This window comes from Hirundo rustica, chromosome 2 (assembly GCF_015227805.2).
Source record: "Hirundo rustica isolate bHirRus1 chromosome 2, bHirRus1.pri.v3, whole genome shotgun sequence".
Taxonomy (NCBI): domain Eukaryota; kingdom Metazoa; phylum Chordata; class Aves; order Passeriformes; family Hirundinidae; genus Hirundo; species Hirundo rustica.
The window spans coordinates 78,862,655-78,889,316 of record NC_053451.1 but is presented as its reverse complement, the minus strand read 5'-3'; the positions used below and the strand labels follow the sequence as shown (position 1 = coordinate 78,889,316).

The 26,662-nt window shown below is 39.5% G+C and overlaps 2 protein-coding genes across 2 annotated transcripts in view; one reads left to right on the top strand and one right to left on the bottom strand.

Moving 5' to 3' along the window:
* UBAC2 (UBA domain containing 2) overlaps nt 1–26,662 on the bottom strand; it is a 91,404-nt gene that overhangs the window by 55,062 nt on the left and 9,680 nt on the right. The window contains exons 3-4 of the mRNA XM_040055651.1: nt 23,683–23,802; nt 23,156–23,262 (exon numbers count right to left, since the gene is read on the bottom strand). Coding sequence (XP_039911585.1) covers nt 23,156–23,262; nt 23,683–23,802 — 227 coding nt within the window. The remainder of the gene's footprint in view (nt 1–23,155; nt 23,263–23,682; nt 23,803–26,662) is intronic.
* Nucleotides 19,614–21,812, top strand: GPR18 (G protein-coupled receptor 18). The gene is made up of 2 exons (XM_040055652.2): nt 19,614–19,657; nt 20,551–21,812. Exon 2 carries the CDS (start codon nt 20,595–20,597, stop codon nt 21,558–21,560), a length of 966 nt encoding a protein of 321 aa, XP_039911586.1. The 5' UTR covers nt 19,614–19,657; nt 20,551–20,594; the 3' UTR covers nt 21,561–21,812.

Sequence of the window (26,662 nt, the reverse complement as noted above, 5' to 3'; positions counted from 1 at the left end):
TGATGTCAGAGCTGGTGAACCTCATCATAGATGGGATCTGCACCATGTGCTGCCCCTGACCGGAGGTCTAGCCAGTGCTATAACATCTTGTTCCCAGCACTGGAAAAAAGGTAGGATTTCATAACTTGCTATCGGTGTTTCTAGGCTGTTAATGAACAGTTATCTGCCTTGCAAGTGTTTGCGCCTTTCTTACAGGGATCCAGTCCTTTCCTTGGTGCAAAAGACCTCCTTGGTATTTTATTTATCACCTTTCCAACTACAAATACCAGCAGGATAAGGGATGAGTTGTATTTCTTTTTCTCCAAGAAGTATTCTATCATATCAAAAACACCAAAGCCACTAACTTAAGAAACTTACATAAACTAATTTTTGTTATGAGGAAAGTGAAAAAACAAACTAATAACAAGGCTTTGTGGGGAATAAAAAAGGAATAAAAACATAAGCAAATTACTAGTCATGGAAAACAAAACATTGAGGGATCTTAAAATCTGTGAGAGAGAATCAAGCAGTGCTCCCTCTGAGAAAAACTGTAATCAATCAGTGGTTGTAAGAAAACAAGGAATCACAATATGAATTTGAAAATATTCCCACCTTTTATGGTGTAGGGATGGTAAAAAAATTACAAAAATGAAACCACTAATTAATGGTACATCAGCTTTGGAAAAAATGGCAAAAATTTTTAGCGATTCCTGTACTTCATATGTAAGAGCTTAAATACTGGTGTCAAAAATTCATAAGCACCTCAGAAGCTAAATAAACTTGTATTTTATTTGTTCAAAACAAACTGGTGAAACAAAAAGCTCCCTAAATACAAAAATTTAAATTTTACTCTTCAGCAGCTCTTATCTGTGCTTCCCAAAAAACCCCACTTGCTGGTCTTTGGTAGCAACACCAAGCAAATGGAATACTGTGGGCAACATCACAATTTGCTCTCCCCACTTGGTTTCAGTTTTAAGCTTTTAATACTTTTCAATAAGCAAAGATTGCCAGCAGAGTGGTTACAATTCCCTTCAAATTAATGTTTTCCACTCTTAAAATCTACCTCCCTCTTACAAAAACTGTCTCTATGGAGAAACAATTTCTGACTAAAATTTCAAGTTTTTCTTCTAAGTATATTATTGCAGAAAAAACAATGTCTGCTTTTTTTTTTTTTTTTTTTTTTTTTTTTTAAGTTTTGTTGAAATACAAAAGATAGCAATTTATCTTTTCCCTCCTTTCAATTTTTCTTTTAATAAGTTCACAGTGGTGGGACATTATGCAACTCTCCGTAGCAGCACCTTCCCCCTCCGGCCAACTCAACCCAAACTTCATTACCATTTCTGTTTGCTCACACATAACAAGAAAAAATTAAAACTGCCTCACCTAAGCACATTTCTCTCTAATCTGCTACCCCGATTTTAACAGACAAATTCTAAATCGCTCAGAGAGAAGCAATAACTCATCATAATATGCCTATTGTGGAGTTTCTTCATAACAACTACTGCTTCTAATACCCCTTGTTTAAAATAATCCAGTGCAGAAATCCAATTACAGCTCATTTATCTTCAAAAAGAGTTAAGACAGCTGGCATTATTTAGCCAGGTTGGCAGAGACACATGTAATGCTTACCTCCATAAGCTGCTTACAGAGTACTGGACCACAGAGATTAATTCTGCAGGGCAGACCAGTCTCCAATCAGAATAATGAGTTCTCAGATCTCTAACCATGCTTGGTACTTTCCACTTAACAAAAGCAACTAAACAGTAAGTGTGAGAGCAGTGAGTACTTGCAATTACAAATGCCACCCAATACTCTGAGTTTTAAAAGCACAGCTCATTTCAGGGAAGCCCATCAAAGATGTATCATCTTGCTTCGACACATATCCAATCATTGGTAAAATTTTTTGACTTTTTGTCAAATTACCTCCCACTGCTTTCATCCTCTTAAATACTGTTACTGAACATGAGTGTGCCTATCTGAGAGGTGCAGTAGCAGATAAACTTCACATCCCAACTGCAAGGCAGAGGTGAGTATCCTAATTAATGTGAATATTGAGCACTACCACATTTCAAGATCACCCTCAAAATCCTCAGCAAATCTTGACACCACTTAAAAAACACCTGATTATGCATTTGCTATTAAATCTGATTATCTTGAAGGCACGACTTTGCATAGGGCAGAGCTTCTGGATAATAATGACTTCTCTTAAAATTACTAAAATCAGGGCTGATGATACACCACAGAGAACCCCAGATCAGAGATTATGGTCTTCTGCCCCATCTACCTTCATCCTCTGTCCAGGGTTACTGACTCTGCAGCAATGCAAGCCTTAACCACAGGCATCTGAAGCTGGGCTGATGTCATCAACTGTGAATCTTGTGGTACACAGCAATGGAAAGAGAAAGTCCTGTTCTACCTTCCAGCTACATGTTTCCATCACTTTCTTTGCGCTGGTGTTGGCATGCATCCATCCCAGAAGTGAGCAGGTTTAAAAAGTTAAGCTGGTGGGAAATGATCTCTGAAAAAATGTAAGTGTACGTATGTTTTACTTTCAGACATTATCTCCTGATAACTACTGCCTGTAAGAAGTCAGATGACTCGTGCTGCAAGTGATAGATAGGAAAGTACAGGTGAGAGCCAACTGGTTGTTCTGTAAACGGCAGCCTACACTTCAACCAGCTCAGCCCTGCTACAAAACTGCACCTTCAGCAGGTGAAACCAAGCCAAGTGTGCATGTTCTTGCTGCCTCCTGTGCAAGGCATTGGCAGAGGAGTGAAGAACACAGCTGGGAACCATGGTTATGGCTTGAACGAGCACAACTCTTTCCATCAGTTGAATGCGATTCAGAGCCCTCAGTTCAGGTGCCTCAGACTCTCTTACACTGACCAAGTGTCACTTTGCATTTGATATGCGTATTTTTTGTCTACCATTGCTCTGTCTCTTCTGCTCCACATGTTAAGATCTCCCTGTTTCCCTCAACAGTCTAAATACATTTGGTCTCATTTTCTAATCCTGTCCCCCCTACTTTTTCAGCTCTTTTCACAATCACTCCTATATTAAGCAGAAATTACTTTAAATGAGTCCCTGCTATACATATTTGGTGCAAGATTTTTTTTTTTTTTTGATAGGATAAATCAGTCACAGTCTGGAAGTGCATTACTTAAACAGTTGAGGACACAGACATTTCAGCTTAATGCCAGAAAGGTGGACTCCTGACTGTCTACTCCCCTTGTTGGTTGAACATAGTGTGGAAGAAATGAAGATGAAGCACACCCTTTTTTGTTATCTCAAACGTCTGACACACAGGAGTTCAGAAATAGATGTGAAGATAGAGATATGCATATAGATAGTACATCCCTGTCTCCAGTTATAAGCAAGAAGTCCTTTTTTTTTCCTATGAGTTAATATTTGCAGGAACATTCACTGGATTCCTGCAAACACTTCTTTTAACCACAGCCCAAAAAAAGTTACTTGAAGAAGGAACGTAATGATTCCACTGTGAGGCCCCAGCTTTGTGTTTGCCCCAAGCTCCCTGGTCACCTCACAGTCTGTTGTTTACTGCAACAGTCTGTATGGAGACAGTTATTGCACTGAACAACAAGAAGCAAGAAACACTCCTGAACAACCCTTAGAAATATAAAAAGGCAGAAATATAAACCTTTAGAAATACAAAAAGAAAGAAGTCCAGGAGGTAAAGATATGCCCCAATTCTAAAAAAGGAAAGGTTTAAATGAAACATTAAGTTGACTTTCTGACAAGTGATACAGGAATGTGGGATGAATTCTGAGAAGAATCTTAAAACAGAAAAGAGGAAAAGCACAAGATGTTCTATTGTTTCAGCCACACAGGCTTCAATCACCTTTCCAACTTGTGGCAGAGCACACAATGACCACAACACTATCAAAAGGTGAAAAAAGCTGGTGACCACCGGCTCAAAGAGCTGTAGTGTGAGGAACGACTACATCAAACAAACATCTCACTAAGAAAAAGGATCACTCAGTGAAGGCAAAACAAAAAAAAAACACCTGTCATGAAGCCCTTGCTAAAACCCCTGGTAACAAGAAATAGAAAAGCTCTACACAGAAGAGCACAGAGATTACTGCTGAGTACCCCTTTACAGAACTGATTTTGCTTTCTTAAGTGTATAAGACACAGAAATAAAAAGGTAAAAAACTGAACAAAAGTTTTAAAATTGAGAAATGTATTTTGTCTCATACCAATGGGAAATCAGCTCATTTATGAACTGCAAGGGAGTGAGTGCTTCTTCTTCACTGCTTCTCACTTAAGGATTTAGTGGATGTGCTTTACCAAGCCCAAAAGCTATCCCCAGGACAGAAAAAAATTACGAAAAGCCAAGAAGTAGATGTGGTGTGACTGCATTGTTAGCTGAGACAGTCCCGAACAAAAGCCCCCTCTCAGATGGAATGCTGTCATCACAACTAACTCATCTACAACCTGACCAATCTCTCTGTATTGTCGAAAAAATGGAAAAGGTGTCCACATGTCTGACTGGTTCCAGAACAGAGGAAAACATCTTTAAAACAGCTCTGAGAAACCATCTCAGATTACCTGCTCATGACACACTCAACTTAAGCACCCAAAATCCCACTCAATAATTTATTGTCATGTGTTAGCACAGTTTAGTTTTTTAGTCATGGAGGAATGTGGAATGATTTTCTGGGTCAGGACCTGGGAATTGCTTTAAAAAGGACAGGGACCTATCAGAGGGTTAGTTGGAATATTGGCATCTGTTTTGACCACTAAAAATGTCATTGTGACTTTGGGAAGTATCCATATAAAAACCCTTGATCTCCTGCAGGTCATCCCTTTTTCCCTTTGGCCAGAGAGAGAAAGGTAACATCATGCAGCAGCCAGGGGCCGGGGCTGGGCTGACCCGGGCCCAGAGGAGCAGTGTCACCCTGGTTTTTCTGAGTTTTTTAAAGCCTTTTGATTGTTCATAAGATGGAGTCAGTCTCTTTAGCTTCTGTACAATATTAGGAGCAGTTTTTGCCTTTTCTCACACATGTAACATAAACAAATCCTTTGTTTTTCATTCTCTGTCCTTTGTTCACATATTTCTAACCTGAAAACAACTGTAACTGACAGCTGGTCTGGCCATTCGGCTGGGAGGTGATAACTCCAGAAGCCAATCCACAGCCAGACCCACAAATGTATAAAAAGTAAGAAATAAACAGGCAGAGGGGCTCTGGGCCTTAGCTATGCCTTGGGCTCTCTCAGAGGAACATCTCTGCCCTGCAAATCTCTTGTCTCCACGTGGTTGCTTAGCGTGTGTGACCACAGAGCAGCCCTGGCCGGGCTGTGCCTCCGGGCCCCGCTGCTGCCAGCACGGGGCTGGGCAGGCTCTGCCGGCCGGGGCCCTGATACCAGCTACGGGCCTGGCTGGGCCGGGACCGCCCCGATTTACACTGAGGGGTGGGCAAAAAAGGCATTTGTGATCCTGCCTGGTTTTTTGATTCTGGACTGCCCAGGTCCTCTGATTTCTGATCTTTCTGCATGAGTTCTTCCCCCCCTCATCATCACGGCTTAACTCTTCCCTGAGAGAGAAAAGAAAGGGACAGTGTGAACATAGAGAAGAAACAGCATGAAGTCAGTGGAGCGAGAGTGAAAAGACTATTGGGACAGGGGGTTGATGAGTTTGTCATTCTGTGGTGTCTCTCTCTCCCTCAGAGGCCCGGCTCCATTTTTGCCTCAGCTAGCTTGAGAGACAAACCACAGTTGGAAGGATTCTTCCTCAGAGCCCCAAAGATCCCAGAGCAGCTGTGACCCTTTTCCTTTAGAGAGAGCAGGTGCCTGTCGATGGCAAAAGGAAGGGTCTCTGCACTTGATCTGGGGGGAATCAGGGCTTTATTCAGTCTTTCTCCTGTGGTCCTGCCCCTGTAGGGTCAGGAACCCGGTCCCTGTCCCCCAGCCAAGAGAGCGATCCACGCGCTTCCCTGGCTTTTATCCAGGGGAAAGGGGCTAAAGGCAGAACAAGCCACTACACAATCAGGGATAAGGTGGGAGTAGAACAGAGTTGGATTACATTCCAATGTGGGAGAATGGGTGGGGAAAAGGAGCAGGGACAAACTTCAGGATGATACATTTTCCAGGGGAACAGGGGGGTAGAGAAGAAACCATTACAAAAACCAATATAAAAATGAAATACAATATAAACCCAAATAATACACAATAACATAATTCCATCCTTATTGGGCCATGGAAATGAACTTTATATTTAGGTTATCCCTTTAAATCATGGGAAAGATATGTGTTTGGGGAGATGATTGTTTAGATTTGTGTGTGGATTTGAGCAAAGGTGTTTGTGATGGACTAAATGATATTAATCCTATAGGATGCTTGAACAGAGATAGAGATGAGAAGTCCTCTGCACTAGTGAAGAAGTGAGAAGATATCTCTGTGCCTTGAGATGAAGAATCCCTTGCTTTTAGAGGTATTCATCTTTAAAAACTGACACCCCAATATGCAAAAGTCTAAGACCCATGACCCACAAGCAGCTTGGGAAACTGTGGATGGGAGGGGTCACAAAAGTAAGTTTCCCCGGGCGGCTGTTTTTTTGACAGTTAAAAAACTGTCCTAGGGTGACTTTATGAGGCTTGTATCCCCACTTGTCTGTTCTGTTTGTGCTGTATATTGAGTTCTGTGCCTTTAAGACTGGTTCTAAGAGCAAGGAGAAGCGCGGAGTTTGTTTTGAGAGAACTGCCTGACTCCTACATATTCTTCTCCTGACGGGGTGTTTGGCGGAGGCTTGGAGAGATTTTTTTTTACTTTTAGTTAGTTTCAGCTAGCTAGGGCAGAGAAGTTCCCTGGACTGTTTTTTTTTCCTTTTTTTCTTGGGACTGTTTAAACCTGCTCTGGACTGAAAAAAACCCAGGGGAGCCCTGGGGTCTGCACCTGTGACCCACCGGGGCCTGGACCTCGGCATTTTCCAGCAGCGCCGGAGAGACTGGGACTGATGAGAGACTGAGAGAGAGCCGAGCTACACCCATGGCAAGGACTTTCTCAGTTTGCCATCTCACTCCAGAACAAGAGGTTTTATTGTTTCATATTATTCATTCTTTGTACTTGTGGGCACTTTGTTTGTTAAGTAAAATAGCTTTTTCCACTTTTCTCTGAGGAAGTTCTTTACTGGACCTGCTGTGGGGAGGGGCAGTTTGGGTTTGCTCCCTGGAGAGACCCCATTCAGGGGTTTTCTCACAAATTTGCGCTAAACCAGGACAAAAACCAAGAAGAGAACTGTTCTAGACTGTCAGTGGGATCCATGACTCTAAGACAGACTCCTCTCCTAAAGACTGGTGAAAGACTATTTTCAAATGGTGAAACTAACTGAAAATTACAGGTTTTGTATCTTTATGTTGTTTTGTAGGAAAATTAACAGTTTGTAAGGGGAAGGAAGAGTGTTTTTGGAGTTTCATTCTGTTTTGTTTTAGTTTTTTTCCCCCAACTTTCTTTTTCCGTTCTTTTAGTGTAATAAAACCATTTGTTCATTTTTAAGCTTGAGCCAGTTTTGCTTTTCCCCTAATCTCTCTCCCACAGAAAAAGAATAAACACTAAGACCACTACACTAAGGTTGGCAACCAGAATTTGACAAATGTGAAACCATACATTAAATGGTGTTTCTGCCTGGTTTTCAAAATTAAAACCATTACATTTATCAATACATAATGTCAGTTCCACCAAATGATGGCTATCCCTAAGCAAAGCAGGAGGGTGACGTGTCACCCTTCACGCCTGTCTAATACACCATGGTACTGTCAGCTTTGAGTGAGCTGAGCCTGGATGGACAAAGGGACCACCAGCCCCAAGCTGCTGCCTAGCTGATAGACAGATAGGGAAACTAAAGACACAAGGTCTCTGTTCCCCAAAAAAGATGTCAGAGGAGGTTCCTGATTTAGGCCATAGAAATCTGTGACTACATACCTGGTAACAGTGGCAATAGGCTATAATCCCACGGGCACTGGTTTTACCCCCACTGTACACTCTCTCTCTCAAACTATGCTTGTGCGCAAGGCAAGCAGTAAGCAAAGCATCACATATGGACACACTGCCAAGGGGCTCACTGAAGGTACTCATATACAGAGGGACGTGAGGCTACACACCCCAGCCTGAGTGAAGTGCCTGCCCTCCAGACCTGGACAGGGATAGCCTGGAAGCAAACTCATGCTTCTACAGGGAACAGCCAAGCCTTTTATAATTTTTCTGATTCTGAAGAGATCTGCCTAGCAAATCTTAAGGATCTTGACACTTAACACGGGTTAAAAAAAAGAGTGCTCATTTGTGAGGCACTCTACTGAACCAAGAAGAGCGGGCAACTTCATTTAAGATAAGCATCTACTTCAAGAGGCCCTTCAGACACATATAACCTCAAAAGTGGAACCTTATACTGGCAATGATCCAACTTGTAATGGAGATTAGCTTTTAACTCAATCTAATACATATGTTTTTATTCTGCAAACTTCTTGCCTTAGAGAAAACACCCCTGGCACATTACACACCTGAATTTCAAGGGTTATGATTTCATTGACTTGCTTTTCAACACTATTAGCTTCATAGCTCATGAAATGCAATACCAAGAAATATTTTCAAAACATGCAGATGCTACCTGAGCTTAATGGTTCCCGTAACTTCACCCGTTTAATATTTCTGGAGCTTGTGCGGGGGAGGGAGAGGTGGGCACCACACATGAATGAGAGCTGTGGCCTTTCCTTCCATCTCCTGATATCCGATCCTCTACTGCACTACGAACTCCAACATTTCAGCACAGAAACCCTGCTTCTTTCCACCCTCCTGATCCCACAAATGGCCCAGATCACCCAGTCCAGACCTCAGGATGTGATGGGATGAAGAGGGTCTTCACTGATACTTCACCTGATACAAGCAATAAATAATCTTTTAAGGATCTCTATTTAGCATAATACTTGGGCAGAGTGGAGCCAAAGGATGGCAGTTAATGTTGACCTACATGGCAAAGCACACAAGCTATTTTTGCCTCATTTATTATGACCTATTTTCATGGTAGAGACAATAAGTTGGAGCTAAATACAGAATGTGACTCATATATCCCCTGTTCAAGATTTGAAGCATAATTCTGAAGAACAGTTGAGTTATTGGCTACTCCTCAGTCCTCTTCTACAGTAAATATTATTGGTAAATGTTGTGCTATTTTTTGGCAGAGCCATTTTTTTAACTACTTTTGGATTCTTGATAAAAAAATTAAATTTCTTCTAACCACATTATCATAAGGATATTGTAACAGACATCATAACACATCCTCAAAGGCCGAAGACTAGTAAAGGGAAGTTTTAATATTTTTCTTATTCACACAGTTTAGCTTACTTCACAATACCTGAACATTAAAATGCTTCCCACCATTTTAGGGTTTTTTGGTCAAGAGACCATTCACGCCTTGTGATTCATGGCTATAGTTCGACTTTTCCAATGAGTAAGTATTGTAAGGCTCAAATTGCTGGCAGGAAACTCTTTAGCTTGTTCATGATAAAACAGAAACAAAATAGAAAAGCTGTACCAGAGAAGTGATTTCTCTGCAAAACAAACTTCCCCATTAAGACCACCATATAACCCTTTTTTCTCAACTACAGACAAAGGTATTTGAAGAAAAGTGATGACAAAACAATAGGAGAGTATTCAGTAAGCATAAAATAAAAGCAAAGAGGAATTTTTAAAAGATCTTGTTACTTGTACAGAAAGTCTTCAAGGTTGTTTAACTCTGAAAAAGACATTTTTACTTCTAAATTCTTTAGTGAAACTACTGCAGTACTTTTTGTTACTAACTGTAAACTGTCTTCTGTTTCATGCACGTTTGTTTTTTAAAGTCTCAGTCATACAACTGTTCCTTCTCAGATACCACTGAACTTACTGAAACAATTTATTTTCATTACTTTGGTAAATCAAGAGGGGTTTCTTTAAAGCATCAGTCACGCAATACCTCCTTTGTGAAGCTACTTCATTGCCCTCCTCATCAGTCCTAGGAGAGTAATCATACCACCACTCTCTATTTTGGAAAAGGCTAGAACAGGCAGAGTATCTCCTGACACTAACGTTGTCTCCAACTGCTCTGAAGAATTATTCATTCATTTTTCTTCCTTCTTCCTCCACTGATATCAAATAATTAACTGCCCTACAAATACAGAGGGAGGGAAGAGATACAGCGACCATCACTGGAATGGAAGCAGTTCATTCTGTGATGGAGGAGGATATCAATTATATGAAAGGACGTCAGATCCTTAAAACAATGTAGTAATCTATCCTCTTAGAAGAACTGCTACAGATAGGAGGCAATTGATGTTTCTAGAATGCAATGACTTCTTTAAGCTTGTTTCCCTTCAGATCAAATGACAGAGGGCACTGTAGTGAGCCAATTTGCAAACAATAGCTGAAATGATAACTTGTACAGAATTGTCTGGCACAGACATCTACAATTAGATGCAGGATTTCCTTTTAAAGTCCAAAGGGACTTCCACATCCCTGTCTTTCTTTACTATGGTTGAACGTGAGGAACAAACAAGGTGTTCCTAACTCCGGAAAGAGGAAGGGAAGAGGGAGGGAAAAAACCCCCCAAGCTGCCAGTAAAGACAGAAAGAAAACTTGATCATGGCCACATGGACTGAAAATAACCTTCTAGGGTCAACTGCTAAGCTAAAAGGGAGGCCCCTATTCCCACATAGGAAAAAAAGCATTGTTTATTCTCATGAAATAAGTTAATCATAAAACTCTCGGAACACTCCTGAAAAAGGGAATGCTGTGCAAAGAAAGTTGTTGCTATTGTGTCTTATTTTGATAAGGTCATATCAGACAAATTAAAAAAAAAAAACACCACACAAAAAAACCCCACCAAAATCAGGAACAGGGTAGCTTAAAAAACAGAGTTGCTTAATTTCTATTAATAGTTTTTATCCTTGTGCTATATAATGAAGCCAAAAGAAGAATGGCAAATGATGCTTCCAGTATTTCTTCTCTTTCTCCACTAGGTGTCTTCTAATTCTTCACTTTTTCAGAGTAAATTTAGACTATGCACAGTAAGAAAGTCTTTGCTTACAACTCATTCTCAGAATTGTATCTTTATGTACAAACAGAAATGCAGAGGGGAGACCTGTATGAAATGTAACTACTTGAGCAATAACAGAATTTGCAGTTCCACAACTATGGGAACAATCACAGCTTCCATGTCATGTGGTATGTCCCTTCCATAGGAGAGACAACGTGGCTTTCAGTCATTATAATCAGTTTTCCTGAAAAACTGGCTAAGTCGTGCAGGTGTATAAAGGAATGAACCCATCAGCCATTTCTGCTGTTCCAAAGATCAGTTGCCATGCTTGCTAAAGATCCGCAGATGGCAGCATTGATGCAGTAATTAGTCTTCACCACAGCAGAGGTCAAAACCATTTCACCAAACTGTTAATTATTTGAGGCTAAACCCATTTTCCAGAGTCAGAGTTCTTAACACCCGGCAGTACAAGCACTGGGCCAGGGAGTGTCGGGCAGTAAAGAGAAGCCAGATCCAGGATCTCTGCTACAAGACACTGTCAATCTGCTCAGTAGCTGTGACAGGTTAGGCCCCATTACCTTGGAAATAAACTCCATCATCTAGACAGTAATGAGCGCTGTGAATCATGGACTGCTGGTACCGTTCTTATGGTTACCTTCATATGCAGTGAAACTTGAAAGAAGAAGGCTTATAGAGATGTCCAACATCCTACCGCCTTTACTGCATTTTATTCTTTCACTGCTCCTTGTTCAAAATAGCTTTGCACTCCCTCTCACTTCTGCTGTTTGGGTAAGTGATATGAATTTGGTGGCCCTGATCATCATACAGCACATGGCTCAGTCACAAGCAAATGAAGACAATGTCCCAGACATTCTAAAACAAAAATAAAAAAGCATTGGAAGGCAGTATGATTTGGAGGCAAAGGATGAAAGTGGCAGACAATACGAAATACAGAAGTCCCAGTTCAGTTTTACTGCTCCATCCTATCTTAAAGCCACCTTTACCAACACAATGTCTACATAAGGAACACAGCTGCTTAAATTATTGAACTTCAGATTTATGCCCTGACTTACTCTTCTAGGCCTCTTGTCATGATAAAGCTCAGGATTTTCAGCTTCTTCCCTTTAATGTGTGTGTGTGTAAAATAGATATAATTTTTGTAGTTTAACAGTTGGTTTGGAAATACAGAGTCCTCTGACTGCACCCGGCTCCATACTTGGAAAGACACTGAAATCACCCGCCTGCAGGCAGCTCTGCTGTCCACCATAGCCAGATCCGAGCACAAGCTGACCTTGTCCTGCTGCTCTGGTGCACTGAGCACACTCACACTCAGCTGATCTTTCATTTCCCTCCAAGGACAATGCCAAGCCTACACACCAAGCAAACCTGCCCAGCAGAGCTCCTTACCAACCAGATTTGCTGTTGTGCCACAGGCACTGGGCTGCTTTGTCCAGATCTGGATTTTGCCAGCCCCTTTATCATCCTGATGCTCCCTCTCCTGCCACCTCAACTTCACCACAGCACACCAAGCTTCACAACCTCAACACAATGCTGCTTGTTCATCTGTGCCAGGGACAGGTGGCCCAGGCAGAACAGCATTTGAAGACTGTCACTTATACAAAGCCAGTTACCTGTCAGGGCTGGGCAACACACTGTAAGGAACACTTGAATTTGAAATGCTTATTCTAATTCACACAGCCCGCTCTCACTTCAGGTACTTCTGATTAAACCCTTCACTGGTCTGCTAAAAACCTATGTAGCAATTTTTAATTGTTTAATTTCTGATAACATATACTTGGGCTAGTTACTGACAGAGCTTGTCCAAACTCCTGAACTCTGGAGGAGTCAGAACAACTCTCCCTACTCCTGCACTTGACTTCATCAAAGGAATCTGAGTACATGCAGCTCCAAATAAAGATATTTCTTTTGAAACACTAACTCTATTCCTGGGAGGCATATCAAGTCTCAGAACAATACTTCTTATACACCTGAGACCTTTAAGAGCAGGTTAATAGTAAAAACATCACATACCACATACTTAGTAAGGAAAGTACTGGGAAAAAATCTCTTCTAGGCACTTCCAAACTGGAACAACTAACTAGTTCCTGACTATGCAGATTTAAAAAAAAAAAAATTAAAAAGTTGAGCATTTATGCAGGTTTCAAAAAACTGTGAAATATCTGTAATGAGAAATGTGTACTTTTTGAATTAAAAAAGCTGCTTTCCAACAAAACAGAACACAGGAAGGCAGAGCAGACCCAATAGTTTAAGAAATTTGTCAAAGGCAATGTGGGTTCATCAACAAGCATAGAGCTGTGTTGGTATTTGCCAGGAGCTAATATTAGACTATGGACACTCTGAGACTGCTGGTGTGTAAAAGACCACTGTCTCTAGTACAGCACCCCACTGTCATAGACATCTCAAAGGTGCAACTTTCATTTTAATTAATTTTTAAAGTATTGTTTCTTTCAAAGGCTGACTGACAGTGATAAACAGATGAACTACAGGCCAGATGCACTGTATATTTTTAGGTTATTTAGTGACACAGGGTGTGTCCTGGGTGTGTGAGAGATGGTGCAGGGGAGTGGGGGGAAGGCAGGAAGGGTAGGAAAAAAACCTAAATGAACCCAGAAGAAACATGGAATGTTGATTTTTCTTTTCTTAATGGGAAAAAAAAAAAAAAAAAAAAAAAAAAAAAAAAAAAAAAAGCAAAGCGCTCCTTCTTCAAATCATACTATGTACTAGCAAAACAGGGAAGAGAAAGCAAAATATGACAGTAAATAAGATATGACAGGTATAGCTAACTAGGCTGCAGTTCTCTTAAGCTGCTCCCTTTTCCATTCCTTCAGCTCTGCTGCACACTGCATTTATATCCCCTCAGACAGACGAGTGGGAGAGGAGGGACAGCTATGCCGTGATGCAGCCTCTGAGTAAGACACATGGCAAAACTGGAAACAACTGCAATAACTTTATAGATTCAGTGCCATGACAACTTTTAAACAGTAATTTAAGTATTCACTGTGGTGAACACAGTATGGGAATTAAAAATTAAGCCAGTTTTTATCAAGGTTGAGAACAGTAACCCAAAACTGCATGTGAACTCACCCACAACAGCCAGCCGCTAAGTCAACAAACTGACATGGGAGAGTTGTTTCCTGCACCACTGGTGCAGTGAAGCATGCAAGAAGCTTCAGTTCTGTCCTTTCAATAGATCCAAAAGCTGGAAAGTTTGAAAGGAGAAGAAGAACATAAGCTCAAGCCAGCTCCCTACCATACTGAGGTGGAGGGTAATCCTGTTCCACTGTGTGCAGAACTTCTCTGTATCAGCTGGACAGAGCTTACATTACACAGTAAGTGAACAGGAAAAACAGACTTTTCTGTACCATGACTAAACCATTTAAAGGCCCAGCAGTACATTAATTCTGCAAAAGTAACAGAATGAAGGCAATCTCTGCAGCCCTGTACTTTGAGGTTGTTGCAAGTGATCAAACTCATTTCTTCCGAGGCTTACTGCAAGTTAGCGAAGGCACCATAACAGACCACATGCACTCACAGTACATATGTTGGCTTAGCTTTTAACTACTTAAAACCAGCTTTAGCACAACATAATGCAAGTAAAATTACCTTGTCTACTGCTCGAACTTCAGAATAGCAAAAGAAGACCCCGGATGGAGCTGAACATTTAATTCAGTAGAAGGTGGTGCAGAGGAAGTACTCACCCATCTGAGGGAAACCAACGCAAGGCACTCATTTCTAGCTGATAAAACAGCAAAGGAAATAGAGCCAGGTGCTTCCTACAGCAGAAACCAAAGTAACAGGGGAATGTGGCACTGCAGAGCAGTCCACTGTGTCTTACAAACCACAGGCAGTGCATCTTTTGACAGTGTTCACCTCCAAATGCTTATCACCCTGCAGCTGCAACCAGCTGAGCACCTAGACAAGGAGTATGCAACTGCTGGTACCGCAAACACCTCTTTTCAGCCTACTGCTGCCAAACAGAGCTACCCCTCCACGCCTGGGCAGAAGGCCTGCCAGCCTACAAGCAGCAGAGAGCTTTGGCTGCCTCTTCTCCTCCAGGAAGGCTGTGAAAAGCTCGAGTGAAAGCAGAACACAGACTGACATGCTGCAGCAAACCAGATGGATGGCTAACTTGCCAGCAGACTCAACTGGGCTGCTGTTAGCCACCTATGTAAACTGTGGGATTTGATTCCAGCACTCTCAAGGCATGGCCCCCCTTGCTGGGTCAAAATGTCAGTCACCCTCCAGCTACAAGAGGTCACACTTCCCACCCTCCCCTCAACAAGCCAAGAGCATATAGGTTCTCTGATCCCAAACTCAACATCTGCCTGCTTTCCATTCAATCCAGAATCACTTTTGCACTTCCTCTTTTGCTAAGGGAGGCACTGGCAGTCCACTAGCCTGTTTTGGCATATTCACAGCACTGTTCAACTTGGAAGGTGCCTCCACACTTCTGTTTTTCCTAAAATAAAGTACTCTTGCCTAAGAGAGTTCAAAAGCCCAGTTCTTCTCTTCCAGAAGATATTCATATGGCACTGAATTTCACTGAGCTTTCACTAACAGTTGAAAACAGTGCTTTGTTCTGCTGAACCACACTCTGGAGTCGCTTTACAAATGATATACCCACAGAAGAGTTTTCAGCACTGCTTAGTCCTTTTAGGATACTGCTTAGTCCTTTTAGGATACTCCTTAGTCCTAAAATATTAAGCACTTTTAAATAGATTTATGTTTCTCTAGGGTGATCTGGGTGGGATTTGCAGCTCAATGCATTTAAAAGGCCTTTGGAATGATCACAAAAAACCCCAAGTTTCATAATAGTTCACCATAAACAGGAAGAAACCTAAATATTTAAATATAATCTACATACCAAAAGCTCATATCCAGGTCCCTCCCTCTAATTACTTTAACCATCACACTGACCTATGCAGACACCTACATGCTACATGATAACACAAACCCATTTAGCTGGGATAAATTATATGACTCCAGTAGAGAGGGGCTTCTTTTCCCAGAAGTTATCTTGAGCACTAAGTGACGATCACCTACCTACATTAGTTCCACAGCCAGTGAAAAAAGATGTTCCTAAAAACAAATCTGATTCTGGCTGTTTCTGAACTGCAGGACTTTGTTGCTTCTGGCATCAAGCAAACATCCTGTCTTGATGACATGTCAGGTGGAGACCAAAACATTATTGATCCCCTACCCAACACAGAGCTCTCTGCCACCACCTCCCAAAGACTGCCAGTCAGAGACCTGAAGAAACAAGCGCTCTACAGAGAATATGGAATGAGCTCCTTCTCTGAATGGCTTTTCTAAAGGGTGGATCTATTTTCAAGCTGACAAAGAGGAAACAAAGGAAGTCTTTACCTATAATGCTTTGTGAATAGTCCCATCCCACCTAAGATATCTGTTGCAGTTACGCAGCTGAGAGATTTTACTCCATTTTTACACAGGCTAAAAACCTCTTTTCATACAGCATTTTTTGGCAAAGCTCTCAAATAAACACGTTATTAATGTAGACAGCAAATAAAACACAGAAATATTGCTGCTGTGTTAAAAAATGTTGTCAGTACAGGCATAAACAAAGTTGTGTATTCAAGTGAATCAAACTTCTCATTTCAAACGCAGTGACTTTCTGTCACTTTCAGACTGACTACTATCCAAGGCAATATAAATAAAATGGGGATTTCCACAAAAATTCCACCAGACTATGCTCTACTGAAAATACATTCACACTGTGCTTATTAGAAACTTATGCATAGCCATGATGTGTATTCTTGCAGATACCTTTTTATGGAAACTTTAACATAAAATATGCTTTCATTATACCACATTTAAAAGTTGAAAAGACATGTAGTACAACAGCCCAGTCTGACCACACTGGAAATATTATACAAGTTTGACTGTTGAAAGGTAATAGAAATACCAGTTCACAGACATCACACCTATGTGAAATAGTAACTTTTAAGTATGACCAATAAAAAAACTCAAAACTAGTGAGATTACGTCATTGTTTCCTGCCTGTGAAGAGAAGCTATTTTAGCTACATGAAGCTGAACAAAGAAGAGGAAGTCTAAACCTTCCACAGATTTGAGAGCCATGAAAGAAGCATCTCCGAAGAAATTTTGTAGAGCACAAAAGGTGAGTAACAATCTCTTATGCCATGCTAACAAAGTAACTTGGATGCTCATACATGTTGCTAAAAGATTTCTTTGTTCAGAAGCCAAACATGGGCATTAATTCTAGGTCTAATGAAAAGATATTTAATTTTTTATGCACTTTCAAAATATCAGCAGCACTCTATGAATAATATTTAAAGAAAAAATATTGCATTTGTAAAAGCTTAATACCATAAATACTGTTGTTTAGGATTTTAACAAAATTTTTAGAAGTATGCAATAAATAAAAGCATTGGTAAGTACACTTATCACTAAAAGAAAAATGTTTGTTTTCATGAAACTAAAACCAGGAGATCATGCTACTTTGTGTCTCTGTGCTTCACTGAAAGCCATGCTCTCCTTGGGAAAATGCAAGCAAATAGAAGGGATAGACAAAATAAAAAGGGGGATTGGGAAGAGAGATACACACATGGTCCTTTAAATGGAGCTACTGTTACCTAACTCACATTAAGAACCTGGAGGAAAAGATGTAATTGTCATTTTGCTGTGAATGTTTTGTTCTCATACAGGGCACCTAGCTGGCCTTCACAACTCACATTAGACATTCAGAATGTCAGTTATCATTAAAAAATTAAAAGATTGAGACAAAAAACAGAGGAATCATTCAGAATTAACACAGACAAGCCTTCCAGAAACCAGGGACTCCACGCGCTCTTCAGCAAGTGCTTTAATCAACACCAGTAAGTAAATGTTCCCATTATGAAAAATGGCAACTAAGGCAAAACCATCCATGCAGAGCCACCCAAAGATCTGCTTGGGCTCACCTGGGAGATATCAACCTGAACTCCATGCAGACACATACCAAAGAAAAAACAAAATATCTCCAATTGAGTATAAATACATGAGACTGGTAACTCATACTTTTTAAAAATCTCAATATTTCTAACCTACATAAATGTTACATTTTAGGTTCTTAAAAATTAACTGGCATGCATTTAAACTCACTAAGTTGAGAAACAGTGTCTCCAACTATGATGCCAAAAAAAAAAAAATCAAAAATATAAACAAACAAACAAAAACAAACAAATAAAACCCCCAAACAACCAAAAAACACCAACAAACCCTTTTTGTTACAGCAGGACCTTTCTTTGATATATCTCAAAACTGTCACCACTTGAAATAACCAGCAAACAAGGCATGGAAAGATCACACCAGATTCAGCTTCCTCTCTTCCCATCAACAACAGGCTATTGGTTATTTTGAGAACATGACTTGACCAGAAACAACGACAGTCACTGCAAGTCTAAAGGAGACAAGAGCAAAATCAAAACTAAAATCCAAGCTGTTTCTTAATATTCAAGTGAATTCTTCTACCTGTCTTAGATGTTACTACTCAACCCACCTGCCAAATCACTCAGGATATTGAGCTTGGTAGTTCTGCACTGTCATACACAATCACTATCAAGAGAGAAAAAAAACCAGAACAAAAGAGGAAAAAAAAAGCCCACTTACAATGTGCAAGGGCAGGGAGTAGTTGTGGCTATTAAGCAACATTTGGACAATTTTGTGCAGCAGTACTGAAAGTGGAACAATGTGTCAGATGATATTTTAACTACGCTGCTAGCACATGTGGCAACATTTTTTAGCATATGCCATCTAACCTTCAATTGGGTTTGTTAGCATTCTTTAATTCTTTTATTTTTCTTATTTTTAGAGTTCATCACATAATGAGGAATTTGAGAGGCATTCATACAGATGCCCTGCAAACCTCTTTTTGCATTACATACTTTGCTTTTTCCATACAAAACATAAATTCTGTTCCATGTTCTAATGTCCTCATCTGAGCAGAAAACACATTTGTTTGTTTGTTTGTTTTGTACAGCCGAAGAAAAGACCTTTAAGTTAAGGGTTAAGTATTTCTATGCATAACTTTTTAAATATATCTGTAAACTGGAGAATTCTAAGAAAATTAGAAGCCCAAACTTCATATTTCAAAGCAGAAACTAACCTATATAAAGATTTAACAGGTCATATTTAAGTTAGTTACTCCATAGGTTCTCTTCTTAAAAACAGCTGGTATTTGCCAGTGTCAAACCAGGATGCCAGATTAATAACCAGTGGTTCAATTCCCTGTGCATTCCTGCGGCACTGAGAAAGTGTTTGGCAACATTACAGGGAAAGTATTAACCAGATGGGCAGTAACAATTAGCCTGTTCTTTAATGCATTCTTCACTTCTGGAAATAAAGCACAGGAGCTATGCACCTGTCTGCTCTTGAGAACATTTCTGGTGCCCAACAGAGACTGTAGAACTTACTTGGCTGTTTTTCACAAGTGGGAAGATCAGACAAACAACTAACTTGTTTCTCCTCCTCCTTCTCTTCACAAAGCTGCCACAGGACTGGGTAAAAGGCCAGACAAGAGGAACCCTCCCACATAAAGTCATGAAACTGTGACCACAGCAAGAGCCAGGAATGTGCTGGGGGTGACTGTTAAACAAAGCACTCATACAAACACCAGGTAAGGTCTGCCATCCTCATGGGCGCCAGATCAAACCAGGGATCCTTTCCTGCAGCTCTCATCACCTCAGCCTGCACAGTGCCATTTCAGATGTCCAACTCCTAGGACCAAGAAGCTGGATGAAGGAACATAACTGTGCTCTGGGGTTGCTGCTATCAGACAGCAATTCTTCCCCCAAAACACTGTTCCCATATGGCCTGGCTGGAGACTGTGCTGCTTCTCCTCTTTTTACTTTTTTTAAACAGCAAGTCTATGAATCTAATAATTTTATTTGTATGTTGGGTGGGTGGTTCTGATGCCCTGAGATTAAACAGTGTATTAGAAGTCATGTAAATACTCAAATGGTTTTTTTAATTGTCTTTTACGAGCAAGCACCTGTTCCTTTGGGAGTTAAGTAGGTCCTGGACAGATAAAAGGCAAAGTCAATACTCTTTGCATATCCAAATGTCACTACATGCCATGCTGACTTGTTTCTATTCATAACTAGTTTTAGTCAAGAATTTTTTAACAGGGACAGCTTAAGAAATATTTTCTTTAGAAAGTAGCTCTTGTAGCTCAAATACAACTATTTCAATCTAATAATAAGCTACTGATGAACTCCTGAAATGTCAGTCTTGACTTTTTGATTCTTTATATTAAAGGGTCTCTTAAGTAATTAAAATATTTTAATAAAACATGCTTATAAATACTTTTTTCCCAAGTCTGACAATACACATATTTTCCTCAGAGGATGATAATATATTTGCAGTCAGAAAAAGCAACAAAGTTAGTACATTTCAGTGCTAAATAAAAGTTTCATCACTAAACACCACCCCAGAACAATCTTCCGGTTTGTTTTTAAAAATAGATATTATTTGACTGAGAATAACTTTCCATATTTTATCTAATTTTAGGGTATTTATGGAATGCAACAACTACTCCTAAGTTCAATTAAACTATGATGCCAGAAAATCCCCACCCAGAAGAATACAAGATTGCATCACTGGTCTTCTACAGCTTTGTGTTCACAGTGGGATTGTTGGTAAATGCCACTGCACTATGGGTGTTCAGCTGCACTACCAAGAAGAGAACAACTATAACTGTATATATGATGAATGTCGCATTACTTGACCTATTTTTTATATTTTCCTTGCCTTTTCGGATAGTCTACCATGGGAGAGAAACGTGGCCTTTTGGAGATACATTCTGCCGGATCCTTGGGGCCTCCACTGTGTTTTATCCAGCCATCGCTCTGTGGCTGCTTGCTTTTATCAGCGTGGACAGATTTATGGCTATTGTCCAGCCCAAACATGTCAAAGAACTAAAAAATACAAAAAAAGCTACGCTGGCTTGCACTGGAATCTGGATAATGACCCTCTCAACAACATCCCCACTGGTGTTCTTACGATCTGATCCAGACCAAGCCTCCAATTTCACCACCTGCATGAAAATGCTTGATATCATCCATTTAAAGGAAGTAAATACACTGAACTTTTGTCGCTTAATTTTTTTCTTTTTGATCCCCTTGTTTATCATGATAGGGTGTTATCTAGTCATTATTTATAATTTTATTCATGGCAGGACTTCCAAACTGAAGCCTAAGGCCAAGGAGAGGTCCATAAGAATTATAGTTACTCTGATTGCTCAGGTACTCATCTGCTTCGTACCCTTCCACATTTGCTTTGCCTTCCTGATGTTGCAAGATGAAAATACAATTTACAATCCCTGGGCAGCCTTTACCACCTTTCTCATGAACCTCAGTACATGCTTAGATGTTATACTGTACTACATTGTTTCCAAACAATTCCAGGCGAGAGTCATCAGTGTAATCCTTTATCGCAATTACCTTCGAAGCGTGCGCAGGAAAAGTTTTCGAACTGGAAGTGTAAGGTCACTCAATAATATGAACAGTGAAATGATATAAAAAAAGAGAAAAAATGTCAGGGGACTTTTACAACATAAACAAATGATTCTTCTTCCAAATTCTAGGACTTGGCTACACGGAAGAACGTTCTATAACCAGAAGTAACAGATGTATTTGTTGCTTTGTAAATATGACAGAAGCAGAATAATAATTGCACCTATTTTATTTGCTCAACATATTTTGTTTTTTCACCTGAAATGAACTAAAACCTAGCATCAGCGTTAAGCTTTCCAATGCTTTTATCACCTCAAATAACTGTGAATATTGTCAGATGTGAAAGTGATTATTAATATAATAAAGAAGACAACACTGAAGAATTATGATGCAATGCATGTATTAACTTTTTATATTTGCATAGTCAAATGCTCCTGAAACTACTGCATATCCCAGGCTTCCAAAATTAACTTAACTCTCTCAAGATCAAATTCATTATGACATAATGAGAAGGCATACCTAGGTAAAATTTATATTTTACTTAATTAAAAACTTCCTTTGATGCAGATTTCTTTGTAACTGACTACAATCTGCAGTATAAAAATACCATCAAAGAGTACAATGGTCAAACTGTTCACTACCTACCTGTGGGTGTGATATGTACATTTATGACACCTTACTTTTGCACAAAGTATCTTTTTACTCATAGGAAAATATGAATTTCCCCAGAGACATTAGCAGCCTATGTCCTAACAACAAACTCTAGGTAACAAACACAAGTAACTGCAGTAGCTACTCAAGCTTTCAACTTCTTTTGAGTACTCACACATCACAAAAACACATGCTTTTTGTCCCTTACAAATCAGTCTTTAGATACTTTCAACAGTTACTCTGGAAAAGTAGAAATAAAAAATAAGTCTAATATGGTGTTTAATATTAAAAATCTTACTCCAAGAGCTTTTACTATTACCTCAGAATGTGCCACACATGGAAACTCAAGTCTCTGTGATCTCACCTGCCAGAAGCTTAACCACAAGGGATTCCAAGTTCTGTGGTTCTACTGCAATATGCACATCTTTTATGAAGTGTAGAAATCTCAAACATAGGTTATGCAAAACTGAACCACTGAACACCTTAGAGGTGCAAGAACTTCAGCTGCAAGTATGAAATGGAGTAATAAGCTCAGGCACTCAATTTTTTAAAAACTTACAAATTATCAATATGAAAAGCATATGCATTTAAAAGTGAACATAAAGCACATGACTTACAGTTCTGTTGCCTTTCTGATTTAAGACAGAAATCCGCACAACCTGATTCTAGTTTTTACAAATTGAATGGACCCAAACAATTTAGACTGAACTAATACAGCAATAATTTGTGCACTGCAAGCCATGTTGCAATCATGTTAACAGAGGAAATGAGACTAACAGATTGGAAACTAATCATCATGTGGATAAATTATAAATCAAGTACATACCATAGCTAAGAAATAAATGTTTGAAATTATAATAGCTGTGCCAAGAACCTTTACACTTCAGTTCAAAAGAGGCTTAAATTAATTTAAAGTGTTACATGAAGAAAGTTTTTTTTTAAATAAAATCTTCAGAAAACAATCCCTTGAAACTGTATCTAAAATAATCAATTCATTGGAAGCTACTTACAAACCAGAAGGCAAGCTGTTGATGGTGATGCCAAACATGTACTGAGTGATTTCTACAAGGAGAAGATCAAACAAAGCTGAGAGCATCCAAGCACCCAGTAAAAAAGACTGGAAAGAAAAAGGTTCATTTGAATCAATTCAAATTCAAGGTTTTAATATACCTCTAAATATAAGAAAAAATAAGAAAACCTCTATACTAGTTCAATTAAGACAAATTCAATCTTTAACACAACGTAATTCCAGGTCTACTTGTCTAGATACTGAAGAATCAAGAAGATTGTTTCCCAAATTAAATCTGATGGGTCTGATATCTTACAACGGATACAGCTGCATACAGTAATTAGAAAAATCCACCAACTCTAAGATATTATCAATTTAAATTTATTAAAACCAAATTATCTTTAAAACCCTTTAAAACATATACTTCTATACAACACGCTAGAAATAAAACTGCAGTATTCATCCAAGTACAAGACTAAACTGTACAGAAAAGTTTCTATTAAAAAAACCCTCAAAACTGGAACTTACTGAAAATTTTCTGCTGCCATATCTTCTTTCAAATATTCTAAAGTTGTAAATGAGCAGACTGCTGCAGAATGTGTCTTTCAAATCAAGACATATCGTTCTTCCACATACAAGCCTCCAAATCTGGAAGGTTAATGATCATCATGTAAAGTTACTCTTCCTTCAAGGAAATTCTTTACGGAATTTGTGTTCAGAGGGAATGCAAGACTGGCGTCAGATAACAGGAATGCAGAACAGTTAACAAGGGCGATACAGAGAGTAGAATGTTATGGAGACTTCAAGAAGTCTCTTTAAAATATTTTCAAGGCGGATGTCTAACTGTTAAAACAAATAAACAATTGAAATTAACTCAAGTACACTTTTAGGTTCCTAGTTTACACTTACAAATAAAAATGTAAATCACAACCCTAGTGAATTTAAAATTATAAAAATAAATATTTTTGAAGCAACCTCTAGATATAAACTAGTACAGTGTAATTGTTCTAAGAAGGTCTAATCAGATCAGCTTGCTCAGGGCCATGTCACGTTGAGTCTTGAACATCCCTGTTCCATCAGTCTTACAGTGAAACCTTTTTCTTTAAATGGAATTTCTTGTATTTCAACTCATGCCCATTGCCTCTTGTCCTTTCACTGGGCCTGTCTCTGCCTTTTTTGCTCCCTCACATTAGGTATTTACACACAGGTAAGATCTACCCTAAACCTTCTCTTCCACAGGTTAAACAATCCCAGCTCTTTCAGCCTCTCCTCATACACCAAATACTCCAGCCCTTGACCAGCCTGGTGGCTCTCCAACGGACTCTCTGCAACACGTCAAGGTCAATTTTGTACTCAGGAGTCCAACACAAGGGACACTTCAGACTGCTCTCACTGAGACTGAAGAGCAGTGATCACCATCCAGGCCTCCTTGTGAGGCTCTTCCTAATGCAGCCCAGGATGCTGTTAGGCTTCTTAGCCACAATGCTGCTTTGCCAGTTCATGTTCAACATAAGCTGCCACCAGGACCCTCAGAGCTTTTATTGTAAAGTGATTTCCAGCTGCTCAGTCTACAGGCTGTACTGGTTCATGGTGTTATTCCTCTCCAATGCAGGGGTTTGCATTTGCCTTTGCTGAACTAAGGTTCCTATCGACCCTTTTCCCCTGCCCCAAATGGCTGCAGAACTAACAGGTGTAACAACTACAAATCCAAGTCTTACATTACCCACAGGCTTGTTGAGAGAATATGATGTCCTCCTGTCCAAGTTATGAATGAAGACACTAAACAGCATTGGCCCCAATCCACTTCACTCACTATTCTCACTATCTCATGTCAACATGCCCAATTTGAAATCCCAGCCTGAGCACCACCCCTCCTGAAGTCAAGACTGGCAGGGCTATGACCTTGCAGCTGAATATTTCATGACATACACTTACTGAGCAGCCCTCACACAGGCTGTGAAAGGCTTCTAGCCTTACTGCTCTTTGCTTTAGCCAGCTTAAAAAATCATAGATAAGATGTAATAAAAGATGCAGTAAGGTCTTTTACACACAGCATCTTCACTGCTCTTGAGGGCCCTCTGTATGGAGACAAGGACCTTTTAGTTTTGGAGAGCACATATTTTGCCTTCCAAATCAAATGTACTCTTCTTCAACTGTTCACTTTAATTTGTGTGCTTTCTACCAGCTTTAAGAAGTGTTAAAATCCAACATCCAAAATGTTCGTTCAGCCCCTGAAAAAATTAAACACATTCTTGCAGGTGAATTTATTCTAAACCAATTTTCTTTTAAGAATACTCATTTGAATATTAGCACCAGACAGGAGTAAAACAATCTGCTCTCTCTGATCTCAGAAGTGCACAGGGATATAGTAGTTTGCTCCAAAGGCTGTGGGAATAAGTGAAACAATCTCATGAAATAGGAAACCCAAACTCACAAATTCCCCAAAGCACCACAACAAAAGTGCCATAGCTTTTACAGATACTTGCAAGTATTTATGGTTAAGATACAGTAAAGACATTTTCTTTGAATAAAATGCAGCTACTATGGTTTTTCAGCAGATCAAATGCATGGAAAGAGAGAATTCCTATGAAGACAAATCGTGAAGCAAACAAGTAAAAAAATCTCAAACCCACACAATTTCCATTTAAAACTTGAATAGTTTCTCAGACTTCTTCCTTCCCCTCCCCAAACACCTGGCTGTAGCATTTTTAAAAGGCAGACATCATTTATGTATTTTCACTGCATTAGCAAGACACTTGGAAAACAAGAGTAGTGCTCTTGCAGAGTTGTAATTTTTTATTACAATAAAGCTCTTGTTCTTGACAAGAAAGATTATAGAGAGTGCAATAGCTGGGTCTAATAATCTTTTAAAGCTTACAGGCTACAGCTGGCATCCTCAAAGACATTATGTTAATTACATATCTTTTGGTTGATGCAATTGTAAAATCTGTGGGACAAGATAAACACAGAGGCATCTGCTGACCCTTCATTATTGAGCAGTAGTTTGCCACTTCCAAAAATTAAAAGCATCCCCAAACCAATACCCACAGAACTTATCACTTTTAAGTACATTATTTCAACATTTAGAGCTGATACTACAGAATCCTTAATTAAATTTAAAACAAAACCTTACAAGATACAATACCTAAAAGTATCTTAGTTTGAAACAGGAATGAATAAGAAATTAACCAATTCAGCTGATTATTGAAGAGCATGACAAACTCCCCCACACTCCTGGAATTTTCAATTTAGAAGGAGCAGTTCTATTCAACAGGCAAAATTTAGTTTTCCACAACTAACTACAACAGTTAAAGAATGGAAGTTATGGCCTCCATTGTTAAAAAAAATAATTAATAATCAGCATGCCTAATCAAAATAGCTCTCTTCAGCCTCAAAAATTAGGCACAATAAGATACTGACATTCATATCAAAATACTTGTATTATTAAATGGGTTGTCATACTTCATTCACAGCAAGTTTCCAAATGCCAATGCCTGAGAGGAAAAAC